The 25,578-nt window shown below is 40.8% G+C and overlaps 1 protein-coding gene across 1 annotated transcript in view; it reads left to right on the top strand.

Annotated features, from left to right (window-relative positions):
- LOC125232727 (coiled-coil domain-containing protein lobo-like) overlaps positions 1-25,293 on the top strand; it is a 159,199-nt gene extending 133,906 nt beyond the window's left edge. Inside the window, exon 3 of the mRNA XM_048138486.1 lies at positions 25,198-25,293. Coding sequence (XP_047994443.1) covers positions 25,198-25,275 — 78 coding nt within the window. The 3' untranslated portion in view covers positions 25,276-25,293. The remainder of the gene's footprint in view (positions 1-25,197) is intronic.
- The last annotated feature ends 285 nt before the right edge of the window (positions 25,294-25,578 follow it).

Below are 25,578 nucleotides of genomic sequence, written 5' to 3'. Positions count from 1 at the left end.
AAGACGTTTTATTTTTCAGGTTAGTGGTTTAATTGCTGATTAAACAGATATAGGTAGTACCGGATTCCTAGATTCTTCCAGATTCCTAGACCTAAAGGAAGTACATGTTTTTAAATTAAAGGAAAAATGAAATTCACACCTCCGGCAGGACTCGAACCTGCGACCAACCGAGCGACGGAGGCCCGCTGGATGTGTATGAGTTTATCCATGCCTTTCCCCGAGTTTCCCTAAGGAAGTATTCAAAAAGTCTGTCAAAAATCAAAATTACGGATACATTGTGGTGTGTGGTGATTATGTGGTTATCTATTGTTGATTATAGTGTGATTGTTGTTAATTTATTATTATGCAATTATATTATGTAAGTTATAATGGAAATTATCTTGAAACAGTTTTCCATTATTCAGTCAATAACCGTCAGTTCACAAGTTACAAGTCGTAGTCAATGTCTAATATCACAAGTTGGAAAGAGACTGCCGCTTGTAACTTGTAACTTTCAATTTTGAGAAATGGGCCCCAGGGGCCCGTTTCTCGAAAGGTACAAGCCTTGTATTACAAGTGCGCGAACTGTCAAATCGTATGGGTTTCCATGGAAACACACTTGTAATTCAAGGCTTGTACCTTTCGAGAAACGGGCACCAGGGGTCCGTTTCTCGAAGCTACAAGTTACAATTTACAAGTCGTAGTCAATGTGTAATATGACAAGTCGGAAAGATGCTTCCGCTTGTAACTTTCAGTTTTGAGAAATGGGCCACAGCTAAATAGTCCCAATTTTAACTTATTTTCAGAAGCAGTTAAACATAACAAGAGGTTAATCCTCGTTGATTGAGGTATTAGCCATCCGCGTCAGCCCCGGTCGTAAGGTCGCGAGCGTTTTTATTAACCGACTTCAAAAAAGGAGGAGGTTCTCAATTCGACTGAATGTTTTTTATTTTTTTTTTGTATGTATGTTACTCGATATCTCCGAGAATCGTGGATCGATTTTCAAAATTTTTTTTTGATCGAACGGGTATAACCCCGAGATGGTCCCATTGGGACCAAGTCAGGGTCTGATGATGGGATCTTGGAGAAATCGAGGGAACTCTTCAAATGTTATAGGCATATGTAAGGTTTTTAGTGTATTTTTCAAAGGTACACCAGTATTTACGCCTGACGGTAGTAATTTTATGTGGCTGAGCTGATGATGGAAGGTCAACTCCTCAATGGTTAGGAGTTAAAGGATAATTCTTTCACTACTGTACATATATTCAGACTGATACATATAATATCACTAGGAACCACTAAAAATCAACAAATAAATAAACTTTTTAACAAAAAAAATAAAACCGCCTTCAAAAAGACCAGACCTGTTTGCCCCTCCCAACCATACGCAGGCTGGCCCCGCCTTCAAAAATAATTGATTTGTTTATAATTTGGATGTTTAGATTATTGCAATACGATAAGAAATCTGAATTCAAAGGTTTATTATTTTTGGCTTTTTAGTTTCTCCGTGTTTTGTAACGCGCTTATTTTTGAAGGCGGTTTTATTTTTTGTTATTGGAGCCCTAGTTTAATAAGCAAAGTGCCTGGACCGGCGGCGAAACGTTACGGTTATGGAGGTAGGTGTTCGGCAGCTGCGAGGAACACCTATTAGGTAAAGTACCTATGTCACTAGACTTCTGGGTAGCGTAACAGTGACGTTTTAGAACCTGTACCTACTTGGCTGTATGAGCTATCATTAAACGGATACGGACAGCTTATAAATTTGAACGATACTCATGACTTAGGTATCCATACTAATATTATAAATGGGAAAGTGTGTGTGTCTGTTTGTTTGTCCGTCCTTCACGGCAAAATGGAGCGACGAACTGACGTGATTTTTTAAGTGGAGATAGTTGAAGGGATGGAGAGTGACATAGGCTACTTTTTGTCTCTTTCTAACGCGAGCGAAGCCGCGGGCAAAAGCTAGTATATATAATAGAGTAAGCGGTGTATGTTCATTTGTAGATTGCATATTTTAATAAGTAGTACTTTTTCGCAAATTACTAGGTACCTACATGGAGCAACATTCTTCATTAAGTAAATATTTACTTAAAAGGCCTACGAACACAGGCATCGCATATGTAACTGAGATATTGAGCACTCATTACCAGAGGTTGAACATGGTCACAAAAAAAAAAAATGTAGATACTGTTAACCTAGGGATGAGCGGGGCCTCCCAACACAGGCAACTCCTTGCTTACCGGGCGGCTCCATCCCCTAAATTATGACCATGTGTTTAAAGAAATAAAGAATTTTTGTAATTTTGTATTTTGTATTTTTTGTATCTCGGACACTGGCAATCAAATATATGAAAAATGCGCGTTCCTAGCACACATTCTAAGCTCGTGTAGGTGAACGCGTACCATGCCTGTATAAGTGAGATATGACAGTTGACTGTTCGCGTTTTTGACAGGCGGTAACTGTGAGGTAACCGAGAGGGGGTGGGCGGCGCCTTCAGCGGGGAGCGGGAGTGGCCATACTGTACGATAGTACTCTTTATTATATTGTGACATGGTGGTCTATCTACAGTATCTACCTAATAATTTGACATTATAAATATGTCATGTCATTATTAAGTAAGTTTAAGGCGAATACGAGTAGCTCACCTTTTGCGAGCTCTGCTCATTACCTAGACTTCTCAATTTAAAATTGATTGCACTAAAGGCAGCTTACGTAACTTAAATACAAATATATGCAAGGGTACGTTTCGCTGACTACATATACTCGACCACGCAGTCGTAATGTCGTAAAACACCCGCTCGTACCAACATCGGTCGTATACCTAGTTCATTAACCAGTAATCAAGTCGGGGGAGTACCTCAAGCGCGCATATTTGAACTAATGGCATTATTTATGGCCGGGCATAAGTCATATATGGTACGGATCTGCACCTGTATCCACTAGTAGTATCCACGACCGTCCTCGGATATACGGGTAGCCGTAAAATGCTCACTAGATCTATCGTATTGACGTGTAAAATACAGAGTCGTAACCTGGTGATGCTAATAACAATATTTACATTACATTTGGGCCATATTTTCAAAGTTGTGCACCCCACATTTTTTGTAACATGGGTATTTTTTACGCGATTCCTACTCATCAGAATCGCGAGGTCTTTCGATCCTGATAGGAGAAAAAAAATGTCCCAAGATTTCCATACATTTTTTAGACCTTCCATTCCGTTACCGCCATACAAAATGTATGAAAAAATGGTAACGGAATGGGAAAAAAACCTTGAGACACTTTTTTTTCTCCTATTAGGATTGAAAGAGCTCGCGATTCTGAGTGAAAACCACATAAAAATTTCCGACTATGAAAAAAAAACGGCCCATTTAAAAGCTATTTTTTTTTCCTTTCATACAAAATTTGAGGACATGCAAGGTTTGGTTTGCTGTCGTAAAGTGCCAATGCGGTGTTGAGAAAACTTGCAACTTATTTTGTTAATAATTTACTACCCATGTAATTATGCCGGATGCACCCGGAAAGGTGGGCCAAAGTGACGACTGAGTGGTTACCGCAAATTAGCCGGGGCAGAGGACGACCAAAGAAAAGATGGCGGGACGACCTCGACGTATTTTGCAGAGACTGGCAAGAGCGGGCATCAAACCGTGAGGACTGGAGAAAGGAAGGGGAGGCCTTTGCCCAGCAGTGGGACACCATATAGGCTATTAAAAAAAAAAAACTAGTTTTAAGTTAGTTAAGGAAACAAATTTTGTACGCCCAAAGGCAAAACACAGAGGCTCTGTTTGTATATTAAGACCGTTTTTAACACCTGTGTTATACAAATAAATCTTCTTATTAACGCAAAACTACTTAATGTTCCGAATTTGACACTGACAAGTATATTAGTGTATTTTTAGGTTAGGTTAACTTAAATAAATAATAAATAAATATTATAGGACATTATTACAGAGATACTGAGTCCCACGGTAAGCTGAAGAAGGCTTGTGATGTGGGTACTCAGACAACGATATATATAATATACAAATACTTATATACATAGAAAACGTCCATGACCTATGCTCATCACACAAATAAATGCCCTTACCAGGATTCGGACCAGGGACCGCGGCTTAGCAGGCAGGGTCACTACCCGCTAGGTTAGACCGGTCATCTAACTTAACATTATTACCTCTCATAACCCCATAGAGTTGGCCAGTCTCGTAACCGTTCGCCCGATAATATTCAAGAAAGGAGTCCGGAGTAAATAAAGCCGCACCGTCCGGGGCCCGGCGCTCACGGGCGCGTGATTGTGTTCGCGACTCCACTTGTAATTCACCTGGTTCGCTTTCATTACCGATGCTATTCTGGAAGAGCTGTTTTTACCTCGTCAGAGGTGGTAGAAACGAAGCTACTAGGCCAATAGATGAATAGAAGTTATTCAATATTACTTATCCTCGGAATTATCCGAGCTAACTTAACAGCATGCGTAGACAAGAGGTCAATTTTGGACGTTTCGTAGTGTAGTGAAGGTATCTCTCTCTGTCGGGCAATTAAGGAAACGCAAGTGAGAGAGATAACTAATCTACCTATACGCTATGGAACGTGAACGATTGGCCTTTTGTCTACCGTGTCACATATTTTATTGTTTTCCTGTAGCTCGTCAAACAAAACGATTCATTTTCATCCAATTTTAATACAATATTTAGGTTATTGAGCTAACTATCCTACTGACAAATTTGGCATCCCACGGTCGTAAAGTCAGTATTGTCAGCTTGAGCCTATTGTTTATTAGTTGTGGAATCTGATGTGGCAGTTCTAAACCTAGGGATTTCAGACAAAGTGACATATCACATCATAATATCAACTCATTGTAGTCTCTGGGGAGAACATTAGTTTTCATGAGATGTTTTACGAGAGATTTACTACGTCCACGATGTTGCTCCTTTGAAAATAATCAAAAGTTATCAAAGAGAATAAAACGTTTATTTTTTATGCTTTGCCTATTTGAAGAAAAGCTACCCATGTCGAAATGTCATCAGCATTAAATCGCCAACTCACTTGATCGATACATTCGTCGCCACAAGCCATAGCTAATTTTAGTTGTCCACTAAGTATCAGTGACTGGCCAGTGGGTCCATTGAAATTTGTGATAAAATTTTCTTTTACTGACTCCACCGACACGACTAAGCTATTAGGCACAAGTACTTATAGTTAGGTACTTAAATGCTGACTAAGTAGTCATCTGTTTGGTAAAACTTGCACATGTAGAAAGGTCGCCATCTAATTTCCCTGTGCGCTAAGGCGCGGCGTAATTCTTCGGAACGAGCTGAGTCCGCCGGCCGCGGCCAGCGCGACTCAGCACCACATAGCGCCCGCGGGCTTGGACAACTATAAAGCACAAGAAATAGCCAGGTCTTTCAAATAACACGCAAATATAGTTTTCAGTAGTCTAGGAAAGAATGAGGAATCGCAATCAGACTAACAGAGAAAATGTTAACGCTATAGTCACGTTTTGACGACACAGATACTGATCTAGATAACAGGACTAAAAAATAGAAATTTACGAATATTCTCTTCCCACCAAGGGCACCAAGTCACTTGAATACATTTTCGGTTTTACTGTAAAAATTAATAAAATGTTTGTTAAATTTACTGCTGCAGAAAAATAATGGGATCAAAAAAGTTGGGGTAAAATAAAGTATACGTAATGGGTTATGGTTTATGAAATTATATTCAAGTATGCATCTCGTTTAAATGTTTTTATATATAAAACAAAATCGACCCAAAATTTTTCTGTGAGAACATTTCTCGCAATAGGTATCGAACATTTTTAAATAAGTGAAGGACCTACTAGGACTCTGAAAAAAGTTAGGAGTTTGACCGCTCGTGTGACCCGCCGTGTGTCCCAGTGATTCGGTATTTTAGCTGCGTCGACACGCGAGCTCCCGCCTCGAGATTACTGCGAAATAGACCCCCCCCCTTCTCCCCACCGAGCACGTAAGAATTCACCTTCCACCGACCCCCTCGCCCAAAGGGTTAGATTTTTTACTCGCATCGGTTCATTTGTTCTAGTTGTTTTACAATCGACGGTTATTCAGTATTCATGTTCCTAGTTCCGAGTAAGGTGAGCTTGAAGCTCGGCGAAGCGAAGCGGGCTATGTACGTAGAGTATGTATAGTGGAGGGTAGGTATAAGCTATGTGTTCGCGTTACATAAACTGAACGGCGACGGCTAGTCGGATCCAAGCGACCAAAATACGGGCACCTGACGCTCAAGCCTGGGGCGGGTTAGTCCGAGCATCTAGTGCTTCTAATAGCGGTTTATTTTATCAATATTATTGTACGTCCTACTTTTAAGTGATCATTGTTGGGTCAGTAATGAAATAATATAATTGTCGTCTAACGTTAATACTATAAAACTTACAACAGATCCAATTTTAGACTTTGCAACTTATGATGAGTTAGTCTGACAATGGTAAGATCCACTTTTCGCCCCGCTCCCTTCCCAGATCACTATCCTTGGCGGCCTATTATAATTAAGCGATTAAGCGTCTTAATACGGAGTCCATCCCATTGTACTACGACAGATCGCTATTCTTATTATGATGAAAGCTGATCCGCCCCGCTCTTCGCTCATCGAGCGCACAAAACTGCCCTCTGTAGTCGCTCGTCTTGCGGCGTGATTGTTCCCACTGCTGCAGGAGAGGCGCGGATGTCGTGTTACTACGACTTATCATTATTGTTGCTATGATGATTGGTGTTAGACCCGCTCTCCGCCCCGCTCGCCGTAATTTAGCAGCGAGCGCACAAAACTGGCCTCTGTAGTCGCTCGTCTTGCGGCGCGATTGTTCCCACTGCTGCAGGAGAGGCGCGGATGTCGTGTTACTACGACTTATCATTATTGTTGCTATGATGATTGGTATTAGACTTGCTCTCCGCCCCGCTCCCCGCCCCGCTCGCTACCCTAGGCTCGTCGTAATTTAGCAGCGAGCGCACAAAGCTGCCCGCTGCGGTCGCTCGTCTTGCGGCGCGATTGTTCTCGCTGCTGCAGGAGAGGCGCGGGTATCGTGTTGCTATGACATATTGTTATTATAATGGTTGGTCCGCTCATCGCCCCGCTCTCCTCCCCGCTCGCTACCCTAGGCGCGTCGTAATTTAGCAGCGAGCGCACAAAGCTGCCCGCTGTGGTCGCTCGTCTTGTGGCCCGATTGTTCCCGCTGCTGCAGGAGAGGCGCGGGTATCGGCTTGCTTCGACTGATCGCTATTGTTGTTAACATATGAATCATATTTTAGAACGTTACCTGCATTAGTAATGACATTTCATTCATTTCATTTATTTATTCATAAACAATAATAAATTGTGTTTGACTATTACATAGGTAAGTACTTAATTAATAAAACATGCCTTTTTACAATTTCCTGCAAGACACACCTCGGACCTCGGACATTGGCGATCAAATATATGAAAGAGGCGCGTTCCTAGCACACAGTCTAAGCTCGTGTAGAATTGTAGATGAACGCAGGTCGACTGTTCGCGTTTTTGAAAATTCATAGTCATAAAAATTGTTTTGGGTACATAAATTCACCCTAATCACCTTAAACACGACACATGAAACCAAAATTATTGTATATGCACTTGCAGTGTAGTGTGTTTCGTCTGTGAGTTGCGATAAGTGGGTCAACCCGCATGCCGTTTGACTCACAACACTGCGCTTCAGAACCTGCCTACTGCACCTATGGCGTAGAGCGTAATGCACACGCTCTGTCGCGGGAAAATATACACATTGATAGCTAATAAAATTTGCAAGCCTCATACATAGCCCTGCCGGCGTATTATGCTTGTTTCTATTTTTGAGGCGCTAGCATAATACGCCGGAGTGACAGATGTATTATCCACGTGGATAAGACATCTGTCACTCTCACGCCGACATACTTGCCAAAGCGTGACGGATACTTTATCCACATAGATAAGCGATAAAATTGGAAGCATGATACGCCGGCTGCTGTATTTAATATTTATTAAATAGGATCATCCTGCATAACACTCAAACACTATACTACATCGCACTTTTTGGTATACTATATCATAGTTTAGTAAAAATAAAGAAAGACAAAATAAAAATACGATATTTCTGCTAGACTGCTACCCAGCACAACACATCGGAATCTGGAAAGACTAACACGACAAAATTACTCACATCGATATCAAGTACTACAAATACGTGAATTGCAACCAGGTTTCATCCCGGGTCTGTCCGCATGCTTTACAGGATATGGTGCCTTCAGGACCTGACAACTGCACCCCGTACCGCCAGCCTAGTCGAAGTGACAATCGTTGACTCTAAGTGGCGATCGAAACGCATTCTGTCGCGCAACTACAGAAGAGCGAGGTTATACGAAACACTCACGAATTGTAGTTGATAGTAATGTTGGCTAGGTACCCAGGCCCCGTATCCAAATAGCATTTCTGCGACGCCAAACGCCGCAGAAATGCAGTCTGGCTCTGTCGCGCCAATACGCAAGAGCGATAGAGATAGATTGCATTTCTGCGGCGTCTGGCGTCGCAGAAATGCCATACGGCTACGGGGTAAGGCAATTCGCAGTGCAAACGCCTGTGGCGAGAGTATATACGATAGGCTGCCGAGGCGATTACCTAACACAGGTAACGTAAAATGTATAGGCGTGCTATAGCGCTTGAAACGTGACGCAAGGAAACCAAAGTACCTGCATCTGAAATCTGAAGTGAAACTATATATGTGACATTCAAAAGCAGTACACAGCATATTCTCTGTGACGAGAGAATACGATAGTTGGCCCAGACTTCCTGGAAATGCAAATGCTACACTACAGTTTAAGCACTGTAGGGTTAGGCAGGCATATTTTATATTTGTTTCTAAATGAAAAAAAAAAAAGAAAACAAGCATCATAAAAAAAATTATTACAATTCCATTCACTTTTGGTGTTTAGGTATTTTATTATTGGTGGCTAATTGGCTATACCTATGCCTATGTATTTATACATTCTCCAACTAATAATAATTGTTTTAATTCACTTTTGCTTAGCAATAATTATCCATAAACCATTTTTATCACCAAAACCTAATTTCAAATGCAAAATAAGTCGAAAATCTATTGTACGTTCTCCGCCCGTCGTCGAGTAATAATGTAAGCTGTCCACAGAGCGACCTCCAGACGGGCATATAATACGACTGCTGTACACAATGTTTTCATGAAACGCACCTGTTGCCGCGGAGGTGGGGGCTTATCAGAACTGCGCACTCTTATCACCTGTGACGCGCTCGTCGATACTGCGCACTCTTGCGGGTCATAGATGTACGAGCAAGTACGCGTACTTATGGCTCGACCTTTTTCAATTATGTGTCGCGTAAATTAAAACCGCCGCCCATAGTCGTCGACGATCCAACCGGTTTGAAATCTTCGTCGAGCCATTAGTACGCGTACATGCTCGTACGTCTATCATCCGCTTTATTTTATCAAACCTGTGACGAGCTTAATTTATCAAACCTGTGACGAGCTTGTCGAGTTACTGCGCACTCTTAACTCTTATTTCGGTTGAGGGCCCTTTAATCGGTACCTTTGTGGAGTGGGAGGTCAAGTGATTGCTGGGTGTGTGGAGATAATTAATCCTCAATGCTTTATCTTTATAGGTATGCATAGTTCATATAGCCACAAGCGGAGCAGAGACGCTGCTTAAATCATCTCATATAACTCGTTGTTTATGTTACCTTCCATAATCATACAATGCCATACTATTTGTTAGCCATATTATTAAGTGCAATAATATGGTTTCATAGAATATTCAAACGCCATAAGCAATTATTGCCATATTAATTGTTGCCCATATTATTACCTAACCTAACCTACTTTCTGATAGCAGTTTCATTTTCCAGGGGTCACAGTTCTAACCTAACCTAACCTAACCTACTTTTCCAGCAGTTTCATTCTCCAGGGGGTCACAGTTCTAACCTAACCTAACCTACTTTCTGATAGCAGTTTCATTTTCCAGGGGGTCGCAGTTCTAACCTAACCTAACCTACTGTCTGATAGTATTTTCATTTTCCGGGGGGTCACAGTTATAACCTAACCTAACCTACTTTTCAAGCAGTTTCCTTTTCCAGAGGTTCACAGTTCTAACCTAACCTAACCTACTTTCTGATAGCAGTTTCATTTTCCAGGGGGTAACAGTTCTAACCTAACCTAACCTACTTTCTGATAGGAGTTTCATTCTCTAGTCCTTCTAGTACCTATTATAGTAGTTTTCGATTCTGCCAAAGCACATTATGGAAATTGACTTTTCTGGACGCTAGTTTGTATGACAAATGATGGTATAGAATGTGGTAATTACGGATTTCGATGATTCTGACAAATGACATTATGGAAACTGACTTTATGGGAAACAAAGTTTCTGGCACTAGATTAATATAGTAAACAATGATTATGGCATAAGATGTTATGAGAAACAATATTATGATTGTTGAATAGGATGGCAAATAAAATTATGGCAAATGAAATTCTGGCAAATGGGGGTATCCCGTAAAGATGTATAAGGTCTAATGATGATTATGATGATGCATAGTGCAGCATTGTATTTTTAAAAGGGCTTATTTCTCCATGAAACTAAACAAAAATTAGCCCTTTTGGTATGATGCAGTTCATCAAACACGTTTAGAGTGTTTTGATTTGTTTTTGTTACTTATTTTCTGCTCAATATACTGATAAAACCATCGATCGTGATCATGCAATGGAAGACGGAACAGCCAGGTCATAGTTTAAAACTAGCTTTTTTAACGCAGTAGTGCGAGCAAATCAAGCAATGATTCATTTCTTGTCTGGTCGAAACTCTTAGCTTAGATTTAGGTACTGAAAATCGTCGTACGATACACGTGCGAAAAGGACATTCACAACTCGTGTCGATTTAAAACACTCCCTTCGATCGTGTATTAATTTATCGCTACTCGTATCGATTTTCCTCTTTTCCGCACTCGTATCTACAAGTATTTTGTTTGGGTTACAAAAAAAAAACACATTATTTACTCTACTACGTTTTATTTATGTCTCTTTAACATTACAAATTTGTAGATGTATAGATAAGTGCTATACAAAAATCTTGACAAAAGAAGTACAGATCGCTGAAATGAATGTTGATAGTAATATTAATGAAGACTACTTCAACAACTGTCAATTGTGAAATGCCGCAAAATACTAGTTGCTCTATAGAAGACCATAATAATATGATCCCCGATCCTTTACAACCCAGCAGCTCGGTACGCACGTTACAATTTTTTTTTAATCTTCTTTAGTGAGGACAACTGAGTACGACGGCATATTTAATTGTTTATAAAGTTTGAGGATACCTGGAAAAAATGAATACATTAGCCATTTTGAAAATCCAATAAATATTCACTGCTTTCGGTCACGCGTGTACGCTGCGACCATTTTGCGACCGTTTGTCGACCGTTTGGTGACCGTTTGGCGACTGTTTTTTACATGGAATATTACCGTCTTAATCCATATTTTAACAACTTGATTGGTTTTCTAGGCATTATTTTTATTATTTCAGTATAGTATATGCACCGGAGCACTAAAACTTCACCAATCAATATACATAACACGCAAACACCGAGTAGTCAATAATATTATTACTGGTTAAACTGAGGTAAATTGATGGCGCGTTGATAAATTTAGACTTATTTTATGAAATCACTCGAGCAATTTAATTGGCCATGGTAATTAGCCCACATTATATTACAAATGCAAACAATATTTGTCTTTAACAATGGGTAAAGTCAATAAAGACAATTTTAGCGTTTACTTGATAAATTATAAGGTGAAAGATATGTAAAAAATATCTCTTTTTTCTTAATTTTATTCTCAAAAAACCGTTTTTTGCAAACATTAAATCTTCTGCCAAACTGCAGGACATTTTGTTGGCAGAATAGAGTTGGCAGAGTTATAATGACTATAATGAGTCTAAGCCGTCAATTGTTCCTGAAAGCCCTGCATACATAGCCTCTCAATAAGTAAACTGTGCATTGGTTCAATTATTTTATCCGCCTGATCAAGCCGCGTCCCTCGCGACGCCACTCAGCGTTTCACCCTGTGCTCTTGCGACGGCTCGAGTCGCGCGCGGACGCGACGCGCATAATTCAGTAATTCCACACTTCAAATCAAGTTCACAGTCAACATCTCGTACTTTTCTTACATGCATAGTTTTGTTTTTAACCTTTGTACAATAGGCTACACGGTTGCAATTCTAACAAAATACTGTAATACCCACGAGTTTTTCAAAATTACTTATCGATAACCAATGCAGTAATGAACCTTAAATCTCCAACTTAAAGTGCTTTTTGGGAAGCTTAGTGTCCAGGCTCGCATGTGGCCGAGGACTAATATAATCCAGGCTGCCTAGAGTCAAGGCAGGGTTGTCACGTCAGTTGATTGTTTATTCAGCTGGTTTTTTTTTTTTGTATTGTAGAACCTCTACGTCGTAGAGCCTTTTGTGGCCAGGTTCTACGATATTTATGATTATGAGGTATATTAAATACCACTTTTCCTCGTTCCTCTAGGCATCAGTAATAGTTTCACTAGGTACCTATATCAAAAAAGGTATAAGCACTAAAATAGTCTGCTAAATATAAGTTCTTGAAAATATGTACTTGTTCAGTACTTGAAAAATTGTGGCACGGATGTGGAATAAGAAATTCTTTGTATTAGTCAGCTTACGAATCAGACTTCAAATTCTGATTTATTTCAAGGTTTACAAAATCACAAAACGTTTTTCCAAAGGTATGACAAGGTAAACGTTTTTCATATCTGCAGTAAACACTTAATTAGACGATGTCTTGGATAATGGCCAGGCGGTAGCCTTGATCACATGTAGGTACAGTTGCAAGATACTGCACCAATATTCTTACACCTTTCTCACATATAGAGAAAACGAGTGCAGGGCTAGTCAACATTTCAGCTACTTACTGCAGTTACAGTTTCTTCAAATACCTTAACGTATTCAGATGATAGTGACAACCCTTCGACTGCGGCGCCTTGACAGCGCGGGCCGTTAATACCGCGCTGCTCGCGATTGACGCGCGGTGGAATTTATCGACGAGCACACTCACGCGCGACACGCCAGTGCTGCACAAGGGACTATCGATGAAGCTTAATATAGCTACCGAGTACCTTAACTGGTCGTTATGCTGCGCTGCTCGCGACGCGACACAACAATGCTGCACTACGGTCTATCGAAACAGTTTCATATAGCTTTCACTCGGGCGGGCGTAGCACACTAGTTCGATAAACTTTGTCGCATCGGTGCATCCCTATCGCACTCACATATAGTTCGAAAAGGACGGCCTGGCTTTATATTGTTTATCACGCGACTATGCATACCTGCCAGGAGTGCCAGGTCGATATTGCAGCGGTAATAGCGGCTCTGGCACACTCATGCACGACACCAGTGCATGATCTATCGATAAGTTTTATATGTCTATCGACAGGTCGCAACTGACTGTCACAAGAGCCGCGCTGCTCGCGATTTCCTGCTGCGGAATTTATCGACGAGCAAACTAGCGCGACTGGCAAAACTTAATACACCTGCCGCAGTGCTTATTCGAAAGCGCTAATCGCGATCGCTATTAACGCGATGATTAATAAGTTAACCAACCAAATATCCGTTTTTAACTCAAAATAATCAATTAATATCGATATCGAGGCGATCCCCTGCCTAGACGTGTCGCTTTGTTGCGTACGGTTCAGTGCTACTGTAGACTTATGTGCGACTATATGTATATTTGTATATAAAGAGCGGCAGCACGTGGCTCCCCTACGCTTACCATTGTTAACAAGAAAATAACCATAATTATATTTTTGGAGGAGCCATTAGTAAATTAGTATACGATCCATGTGGGAAATATGCTTTCTAGGAAAAACTATTCAATGTGATTTCATGGGCTTGTATAGAAATCTACAGCTCTCACAAAAGATCGGTCGTGTTGAAGTTAATAACTTTTTTAACCTCCTGAACCAGGTAAATACGGCGTTCTTATCTTTTCCTTCTTACTAGCGATACACATTATCATATAAGTGGTTAGATCTTCTCCATGTTTTTGCAGCTGCGAAAATTAATGCATCTATTATCCTATTTATCCTGAATTAATAATCCGCGGTCGTTGATTTCTAAATTTCCTAACAGGCCTTATTCACGAGTACGATTTGACATTCTCCATGCAAAACTTAACTAAAATAAACTTTCAGACTAAACAATAGGTATCCCAAGAGCCTAGTGATAAGTATAAGTTAATCCCTATTACCTATTCCTGAACCCGTATTATGGGCGGTCAAGCACCGAAAACCTACGAGTACTTACCAACTATTGAGTCAAAAGGACCCACAGGGTCACCCGGCAACCCCACGTGAATAACGAACAAGGTCCGCGTACAAGTTTAAGCGATGTGAATAATATAGTGCCAACATCGGATAGTGAGGCATTCCACTTGCAAACTGTTGACAAGCGAGTCGGAGGTTTACCAAGCATACGATACAATTTTTCTTTAATTAGCAGCTTCTAATTATGTTATTACATATTTCGTAACTGTTAGTGGCAACCCACACTCAGGCGCCGCATATCATAGGACGCGGAACGGATGTCAGCACACTCAGCACCGCGCCCCACGAGTGTAATTTAAAAAACGACGAAACGAAAAAACGACGCGTCGCTTGGCGCGTCTTACGTCTTTCCTATACAAAATGTACTGCTCCCGTAGCTGAATGGCATTTCTCCGACGCGAAACGAAAACGAAACGCCGCGAAAGGTAGTCTGGCTCTGTCACGCCAATACGCAAGAGCGATAGAGATAGATATCTACGAGCGTTTCGTTTCGTGAGCGTTAGTGCCATTCGGCTACGTACCCTGAGGAGACGTTTTTTAAATTACACTCGGGCGGCGCGGCGCTGACGTCCGTTCCGCGTCTCATGACGTGTGTGGATACTGTGGATAGTCCCTTATATAGGTGCATCGAATAGGCTGTGTACTCAATTTCCTATTCAATGCCAAGCCGTTTTAACTACTCGATGCCTCAAGGGAATGAATTACCAAAGATACTAAATTTATTTCTACTGAAGAAAACCGTAGCGCAGGCACGGGCCACTGTAAGGGATGAAACCTATAATAAAATCGAAAAAGCAGTTTCAGATAGCGAGATATTCAGGATTGCAAAAGTGAGATACAATTCAACACAGGATATCAAAACAAGTAAATTTATCAAAAGTAAAAACAACATATTACTAACAACGGAGCTAATGAATGAAGAATTCCCTAGCCTCCCTACAGACCCTCTCCCGCCAACCCAAGGACCTATACAGGAGATCGACATTATTGAAGTCAAGGCCAGTGTAAAAAAGGCGAAGAAACATAAAGCCACCGGTCCCGATGAAATCCCGGCAGAGATTTGGAAATCTCTTGGCCCAATAGGGCTGGAATGGCTAACAAGACTCTTCAACCTCATCCTGCAAACTAAAATGATGCCGAACTCGTGGAGACTTAGCCATTTAATCCCGTTTTTCAAAAACAAAGGAGATGTGACGGATTGTAGCAACTATAGAGGGATTAAATTAACGTCACACACTTTCAAAATTTGGGAAAACATTATTAATAATCGCATCCGACTGCTTTCTACTATTTCACCAAATCAATTTGGCTTCACGTCCTCGAGGTCCACTACCGACGCCATACAAGCTGTTCGAATTACCACTGAAAAATACCGGCTGAACAAGGAAGATCTGCATCTTATATTTATAGATCTAGAAAAGGCATTCGACCGTGTACCACGCAGACTTGTATGGCGAGCGCTCAGAGCGCAACTTTTGCCGGAGATTTACGTGCAGCTAATACAGGACATGTATAGCCAAGTTCACACCAAAATAAAAAGCCCAGCAGGCCTCAGCGAAGCATTTGCCGTGGAGGTAAGGGTGCACCAAGGCTCTGCACTTAGTCCGCTACTATTCAACTTGGTGATGGATTTGATCACGAAAGGAATCCAAGCTCCACTTCCCATGAATCTCCTGTATGCGGACGACATAGTGCTGATTGCTAACACAGCAAGTGAACTGCAAGGCTCCTTACATCGCTGGGTCAATGCTTTGGAAGAATCGGGCCTCAAAGTCAGTCGATCCAAAACGGAATACCTGCATTGTAGATTCAGCAAGAACAGCCAGCCATCCACTATTTGCTACTCTGACTTGAAACCAGTACCAAAGGTGAGGCAGTTTAAATATCTGGGATCACTTATCTCTGAGGATGGGAATATAGAAAAGGATGTAGCACATAGAGTAAATGTGGGTTGGCAAAAGTGGCGATCGTTGACCGGAGTCCTATGCGACGCTCACATGCCGGTTCGTACTAAAGGAAAAGTCTACAGGATGGCGGTAAGACCAGCGCTACTCTACGGATCGGAATGTTGGCCTGTGAACGTAGATAACGTGCAGAAACTTCACACGACGGAGATGAAGATGCTTAGATGGTCGGGAGGAGTCACGCGTCTAGACAGAGTCCGAAACGAGTACGTTCGTGGCAGCTTTAAGGTGGCTAAGCTTACAGAAAACCGTCTAAGGTGGTTTGGGCACGTGATGCGTAGGGATGATGAGTATGTCGTCAAAAGAGCTCTCGACCTGCCGGAGAAAAAGAGAGGCAGAGGACGCCCTCCGTCAACATGGTGGACCAGCATGGCCAAGCTCCTTAAAACCAATAATTTACCTGACCCGACAACCCTCGACAGAATGTCGTGGCGCACAGTAATTAGGAGAGCCGACCCCACTTAAAGTGGGAAAGAGCAAGGAAGAAGAAGAAGAAGAACACTAAATTTATTTCTCGTATTTCTTATAAAGTACCTGATTTTCCATTGCCAAATTATTCTTTCGACGTCGTAGTCTGTTGTGTAAAATTTTCAAATCGACCATTAAGGTTGATTCCTCCATGACGCATCTTAATGATTTTAAAAATCGAACTGTCAGATATCAGTTAGCTATTTCTTTTCTGTGATACTTAGCGCATTTTGGCTTAGGATGGAAGTAGGTAAAGATCTGATCACGAGGTCCCGCTACACTGGTTGTGACACTATACTCCTCGAACTAACAAATACACGTGGGTAGTGTCTACACGGCCTGAAGAAAAAAGTCGGCGGGTGAATTGACGGTCAACGGTTTAATAAAGAATTAAATGATTTGGATAACATCCCTGAATGTAAAGACTGAAGTTATGAAGTGTACGATTCGTAGAATGGAACAGGTAAATAATTATCTAAATTTAAAATAAGTAGTTTTATCGCTGATTGTGCTTATTTATAAACATGTAAAATTATTGTTGAGACAAATCTGTGAAACCTAGAAATAATTAGGCTGTGTTTTTTAATATAATTCTTACAGCCTCCTTCAGTATCCATTATGACATCAGCTCGATTTAACCATTAGTACTACCTCGATGTCCGTCAACGTCCCTATAGTTTCAGCAGGACTAGCACATGATTATCGCAAGAGTATGTCGCCGCGAGATAGATCACACGTCTTCTTTTAATTGTATTAATGATTTAAGGACGGGTACTCGGGTAGTCTATCTCGCGGCGACATAACTCTCGCGTCTATCATGTGCTAACCCTGCTGTTTATAAATTTTACGATACCTACCCCTAAGTTACCAATACTTCTTTCATCAGTGTTTTAATCGGACCCCATAACCCCCTTAATCCCCTCGTAACCGCAACCCACCAGGCCCTGGCAAAATAATCACCGTATTTTTCTCAAACTCTAATTATAATCTCCGTGCGTGCTACTTGCGCGCATCCCGAGCTAAAGGGGCCGGGTGCCATTAACGGGACGCCGACGCTGCGTCGTCCATTCCCAACCACCTACGTCCCCCCTCGTCTCTACTCGCTTTCGAATAAAGCTTGGTTTAACTTGAGTGAACGGCAAAGCGAGGTTGGGCGGGTGGTACATAATTTACGCGGGGACGATAGACGGTCGCGATTGTTATTACGCGAGGATATTGGATTCGGCGGCGACGCGATAGCGACGTGCTGCCCGCGACGGCTGACGCAGCAATTGCCTTGTATTAAAGATCGGGTGATACGATTATCTTTAGGCACGCCGTCATTATGGAACACGTCACGATTACGTAGGTTCTTCTAGGGTACGACGCTATGCAAACCCCGTACCACTGCATACAGGCCATTCAAGCTTTTTTCCCTTTGTGTGTGCATATAAGATGTTTACAATTACAATCGCAAAATAATCAGCACAAAATAATATTTCATCGTAATGATGCCGGATAAATGATAAATATTTGATATCTATGATATGATACCTATTGGTAAATACGATTTGGCTTTTAAATAGGTTAAGTATTGACAGAATATTGATGCGAACGAAGCCCAATGGCATATCCGGACGCGTAGGTATTGGATGTGCTTTATTTAGGGGAGTAAACAAAAGCTGCCGGGCCATTACAGAGACTTTATGCGTTGTTTTCCGAATTCCCCCGGCGCCTGATCTAGTATACAACACGAGAATATTCTCGTTCACAGACGCGGGTCGCAGTGAGTGCCCGTAATTCAGCGCCTAATCGCGCTGTTGACTGCCGATGTTGATAGGGAATATCGGCAATCCCGGTCCCGACCCAGCCGTCCAAAACACCACAGCGGTGCGTAATTCCGTCCAAAGCAAATGTTTGATCAAAGCGTTTGCCGCTCGGATCACCGGGGCGCGGTGTGATCGAGGTTGCATGTCCTCGACGTTGACGTTGCCCGAGGGCCGGACTTTACCAAGATAGGGCGTAACTTCAACCCAGCTTTATTCTAATCGCATTCAGTGATTTTTTCTACGTCGGCGACATTCACGCTAATGCATGCATGCTCTTTTAATTACTTACATCATAATGAGCTAGCCGGTATAGCGAGCTTGCTATAAACTTCAGATTAGAGGTAGCAATAGTCTATTAGGTAAAACGCGTAAAGGGTATTTCGGGTCATAACTAGGTCGAATGTCCTGCTCGTTCTGTCCTCGAATATTGGAAAACGTTATTTTAGCTAGGAATTGTTATTGAAGGTTTTATTCGATGTGAAGATTACAAAACATTGCCGTCGCTCAGGCGCGGATTACGGGCTTATAAGGCGCGCCGTTAGCGTGTCGCACGCTCGCACGTGAGCGTCGGAATATTTCCCGTTTCCTTTAACTAGGCGCGGAGTAAATGCCCGGAGCCAGGTGGCGAGGGGCGGCCCCCGCGAACCCTTGGAGGAACGTGTAGGGACTCGGACGCACGACCCGCGAAATTCCATTTAAAGATGTCGGGATAATTTAGTGCTGACGAGGCGAAGGCCAAATTGACGCGCCCTCCGGGCCGCCGGCGTGTCGCCGCTCGCCGTATCGATCACTCTTTTTTCCAAGCATCACCTCGAGGGTCGGGTACGTAAATAACTCTCATCCGTTTTCGCGGGGGCCGAACCGAAACCTCTGCGAATATTCCATTCTTTAACGTACGCACGCCCGCCCGCGGCCGCCACTTTTAACGGGCTGCGTAAGGATAAAATGTATCGCGTCAATATATTTTCCTACCGGAGAGCTGACTAATCAATATTGGAGCTTTGCCTGCGGATCGTATGGCATCCTATGTACACAACGGGTCGGCACATTTTAAACCAATATTTTTAGGGACAGTACTCGACCTTTGTTTTAAGATGATCACTTCTCACATTTTGGTACAAATCATAAAAGTATACTATTTTTTTTCCTTGACAAGACATGTTACACCGTATGCAAATCGTACAACATATTTTAAAAATATGAAAATCAGTTTATAAGCTTTCTCATCTTTTCTTTTAACGTACTTGTAACATCGCTTTTAAAATTTCGAGATGTTCCAAAAACGAGCAACCCTCTCTCGCGAAGGTGGGTCAGCGGACACGCGGACACTATCAGAAGGGATGCTTTGTCCGTTATCAGCCCCTTGCGGCAGTCCACTCGGATGCCTCCGAGGTTTCGCCAAAAACCCAGTCTGTTGTGATATTTCGCCGTATGGGTAAAAGGTAGAGGCTCATGTCCACACAAATATGTGAATTATTCGGTTTAACTTAATATAGATTTAGTTATCCAACTTTTGGAATGCACATAAAACGCTAATAGGCTTTTGAAGAGATTACCTCAGCAAAGCTTTTACGGTACGTAATTACATTACGTGTGAGGAAGTATACGTAATTACGTAGGTGCATATCAAAATTGCTATCGTACGACTAATCACTTTTCAGGCAATAAGAATAACTAACAATATAGACAATGCTCTAAATTAACATTTGAATGGAATGTGTGTGTCTTACAGATAATTCATTTCGAACCACTTGCTGTAACTAATTAATTATCATCCCCATCTACGCCTACACGCGTTGTCAGCGGCGCGGCGACTTAGTTTTCAGTGAATATATCTTTCGGATACAAAACCCTAAATTTAGTAATACAATTATAGGACTTCTAATGAAGCGTACATGTATCAAGCACGCTAGATAATCGTCGGTAAATCCCACAACTCTACAGCATTTAAACGCCTGTTCATACATGCTAGGCGTGCATATGTATACCCTCCACGTGGGTTCGGGTATAGGTGTAGGTAGGCACGTTTAACGAGGGCAATCTTATCTACTCGCGCCGTGCGTCGCTGTTCTTTTTACATTGCCCCAGGCGGTCGCCGCGACGTACAGATTACGGAACAGTTAGAGGGTTTGTCAACTGAGGGTTTATTATATAGTCTACATGTTAAGTGCTTTCCTTTCGTAACTAACGCACAATTCGTAGGCTCTTCGATCTCTCAAAAGTAACTAAATAAGAAGTTATTTATTATACTTAGCCCGATTTCAATTATCAAGGTTTTTACGCATTAAGTTGTAATTGTGTTCAGCACGTTCAAGTTGAATTAAACAAACTACATTTTAGCTAGTCTTTATCAGAGATCAGAGAACACAAATGTAAGTGAACAATAAATGTTAAAAAGTAAATATCCTCTAATATGAAAAAAACCGGCCAAGTGCGAGTCGGACTCGCCCACCGAGGGTTCCGAACTTTCAATAGTTGAATAATCAAATGTTAATACATATAACTCTCCCTCAAGACTCAATTTCCCACATAACAAGTAATATTTAATATACAATTTTATTACTAAACAACGTCCAAAGAAAATCAAGACAATTCGACTTCAATAGTTTACGTTACAACATTGTCGTCAGGACGCTCCTGATCCTGACCCGACCCCATTATAATGTATCAGGAAAAACGCGATGTAGGAATTGAGCGCTCAACTTACAGCGACATCTACCGGAAAATTAAGTACACTAATGTGCGCGAGCTTAAAGTATAGAAGATGATTTTTATGGTATAATTATTTATTGCATGAACCGATTTTAATAATTTTTCCTCTATTTGAAAGCAGGTACTTTTATTATTATTTAATTAACATTACAGGAACAATAAACACCCGCAAGGGTGTTGAAATTGAAAATGAAAATCTGAAAAGTTTTTTTATAAATTAAAAAAAAGTTTTCAAGATACATGTACTACGATATTATTTTTCCTGTAATATTTGGTAAAAAATTCATAAATTTTCGTTGGTAAACTTCGGAGATAAAGGGGGGAATGGTATTTTTTTACATTTTCCTTCAAAAAACGATTTTTTTCCACAACAAAAAAGTTATAAAAAATAGTTTTGACATGGACAGTTTGAGCTCTTTCTAACGATACCCCACTTGACCTAGTAACTTGACATTTATAGTTTAAAGTACTTTCCCTTCATGCCCCATAGTCTTGAGATATCCTGTACCTATACAATTCCAGAAAATAAATGAGTCTCTGTTCAATTACGGGTACTCTGTGCAGTATCGAGAAGGGTGGTATGCGGGAGGGGGTGTTTTAATTAGAGCGCGGACGCGGCCTCGTGTCCTGCCCAATACAACACAAAGGCCGCCTTGGGCGCGCCTACGCCTGCGACACAAGGGCCTTGTGCTGGACGGGAATAGCTCTAAAGTGAAGATTAAATAAATCATAGATGTTAAATACAATAAAATAAATATTGAGGACACCTTACACAGATCAACTTAGCCCCAAACTAAGCAAAGCTTGTAGTACTGTGGGTGCTAAGCGACGATATACATACTTAAATAGATAAATACATACTTATAGACATAGAAAACATCCATGACTCTGGAACAAATATCTGTGCTCATCACACAAATAAATGCCCTTACCGGGATTCGAACCCAGGACCGCGGCTTAGCAGGCAGGGTCACTACCGACTGAGCCAGACCGGTCGTCAAGTTAATAAATGAATATTGAAGGACGATCACCTCGGGAAGTTGCGGGCGTCCTTATGGACGCTGCTTACGACGGACTTACTTATGATGTTGCTACGGAGACTGCTTACGATCAGGCGGACCATATGCTTGTTTGTCACCGACGTAGTATAAGAAAAATGTTATCTACACAAATCAGTCAGAATAGTCAATTAGTCAGTCAGTAATACATGCCCCTATCAGAGTTCGACCCAGGAACCTCCTTCTTAAACCGAACAGGCTAATAGAAGATCGCTAACGCTTTATAAATGCCAAATAGATAGGTCATCCATGCCCACAAATTTCCACTCCAAACTATCAAGATATTGCCCAATTATCTCCGTGTGCAAAGCCAAGTCTGTTCACATATAATCCAAGTGTGCCGCGTAGAGCAATCTACACAATCTACATACAATTGCATCACGGCCCGGTGACGGCGTCATCTGTGCGAAAGCCCTCGCTGCTTCAATGCGTAGATCTTGGAGCACAAATTTCAAAAAGGTGGTATCCGCCATGTTTTGTGTACTGATTTTGATGAGGTTTCGTGTGAAGTTGTAGAGAAAAACTCACAGATGTGAGGGGAAGTAGGAAGTTGTCATTTTTAAGATCCCCTTATGCAGAGAAAGTCCGTTCCCATATAACCCAAGTGTGCCGTCTACACACAGAACACCCCACGTTGTATTGGTCTGTGCGTCTACACAATCTAGATACAATTGCATCACAGCCCGGTGACGGCGTTATCTGTGCAAAAGCCCTCGCTGCTTCAATGCGTAGATCTTGGAGCACACATTTCAAAAAGGTGGTATCCGCCGCGTTCTGTCAGGTGATTTGAGAAAGAAACTGTGACGAGAAGAAAGTTATAATTTTATTATACTTATACATATATTACATAATTCGTTTGAACGTTTTTACGATAACTACCTCAAGACGGACTATAACGGTAACGGTGCTCTTACACGGGTAACACAATTCCAAGCAATTTAATAGTAGTAGTAGTAGTAGTAAACACTTTATTGTACAGAACAAATTACATGTACAGAGAATAATTATAACGGTTATGTACAAAGGCGAGCTTATCCCTTTAAGGGATCTCTTCCAGCTAACCTTAGAATATAATTTACATACCATTGCCGCGTTTGCTCCGTGGTTAGTTGGTGCGTATTGAACAAACGCGGCAATGGTATGTAGACAATTGTATTGCCCGTGTAACAGCACCGGTAATGATACCTATTGATAGCAAACATTTGTTTAAAAACACCACATACGTTGTAATCTCTAAAATATAATGCCTACTTCGTTAGTAATACCTATATTACAACGTACCTAAAGTTAATAGTTATTTGTTTTACAAGGAGGCAAAGTTGTTGTTTAAAACCCGAGCAAGCGAAAGATTCCAATATTGAACCGCGAGCGTAGCGAGTTCAAGGCACGAAGGTTTAACAAACTTTACCACCGAGTGAAACACAAAATTTTTCACCACACCAACACGAACAAAATACTGACTATGAAACATCAAACTAAATCAAATTCATCAATCTATTCAATATTTATGATTCAAAATCATCATTTATAGGTAAATTCTACCAGACAGCTTAACCCTTTACCGCATGGATTTTTTAATCTCTACGAATTAATTATATGTGATAAAATAACATAAACGTAATAAAATAAAAATTATGAAAAAAATCTAAATTCAACCTAATTAGAAATATTAGTAAAAAACCACCAGTTCCAGATTAGGAACTATATGCATCAATGGCTACGCCGTGTCCCTGGTCTAATTTGGAACAGTATGCGGTAATATGTATGGGAACGAAGATGACAAAAAAAATACAGTTTCAAAAAACGTTTTTTACTTTTAATAATTTCGCGTGAAAAAGAAAACCAAAGCACTTGAAGACAATATAAAAATAAACTTTTTACATGAAGAACATTGTCGTCAATAAATTATTTTACGTGAAAAATCTGGAAACAATTGCGGTCTTTGTTTAGGCAAAAATAACATCTACATTTGTGGCAATATATATTATGCGATGTCAGGCTACAATGTTTGTAATACGTTACCTAAACTGTAAATTTTAAATTGTAGATTTTTTTGGAAATTTTTTATTTTATTTTAAAATACTTTAAGTAAAATAATATATGTGCGAAACACTGACTGCATGAAGTTCCATATTTGTCAAACTCACAAAAAAACCACTAATGCATACAGTTCCACATTAGTCTAATCTATTTTACCTATAACGCATAGTGTTCCATTTTAGGAACATACTTTAACGACATCATACATAGTAATTTAAATATAAATACTTATGCGTTTTACCATAAAATCATGCGGCATCTATTGTTTTAATAATTACTACTTAAAATATATTTATTACACTGAATACAATCACGAAAATCGTATATCAAAGTTGTAGATCGCACTTGCAACTAAAAATTGCCGAACGTCGGTAGAAATGAAAACGTTTCATGGACCACTGACTAGATAGAAGCCATAACGAGTACAGAAAATGTTCCGTAGTATGCATACTTTCTACCCGGTAGAAGTTGAGCAAAACAAATGACATTTCAATTGATTTACGAGGAAAATAACATTACGTTCCAAATTTGGAACCATATGCGGTAAAGGCATCAAGTTAAAATTTGTATGAAATTACTTTGCACTCTTGTGGATAAAATGCAATTTTGCTATCTGTTTTCGAATAGCAAAGTAAGCCTTTAACAGTTGGTGTGGTGAAAAGTACATTTTAAGTTTATATGTAAAAGCTTTGGTTTGTGATACACTTTTTCACAAAAATCGCATGCAAAACCATCATATGTATATTCTATCAGTAGGTACATTTATATTAACTGTAACATTATAGGTAGATACATTCGCTATGATGGCTGAGAGGCCGACACCGGCTGCGCCTCCCCGTTTCGGCTCCGTCGAGCGGCACTAAGGAGCGCTGGCGGTGATAACTGGCATAACTTACCCGGACGCGACCGTGCCTACGACATCTGTAGCTTGCCCTACTTTTAATCTGATTTTAATGTGGTTTTGCATGTCCTATGTGTGATTTGAAACATGGGAACTTGAAACTTTGTATTAAATACTTTTTGTTAATTAAACTACCTCATTTTTTATTGCTTTTAAAAGTGGTGGAAAGGGTGTTAAAAAGATGTAATTTTTATGTAAGTGACTATGAAGTGACTTATAAATATGTACCATTCTGAGTTGCAAGTAGGTGTTATATCGTCACTAC

This window comes from Leguminivora glycinivorella, chromosome 13 (assembly GCF_023078275.1).
Source record: "Leguminivora glycinivorella isolate SPB_JAAS2020 chromosome 13, LegGlyc_1.1, whole genome shotgun sequence".
In the NCBI taxonomy this organism is placed as follows: domain Eukaryota; kingdom Metazoa; phylum Arthropoda; class Insecta; order Lepidoptera; family Tortricidae; genus Leguminivora; species Leguminivora glycinivorella.
This window is presented reverse-complemented; position numbering and strand designations above follow the sequence as displayed.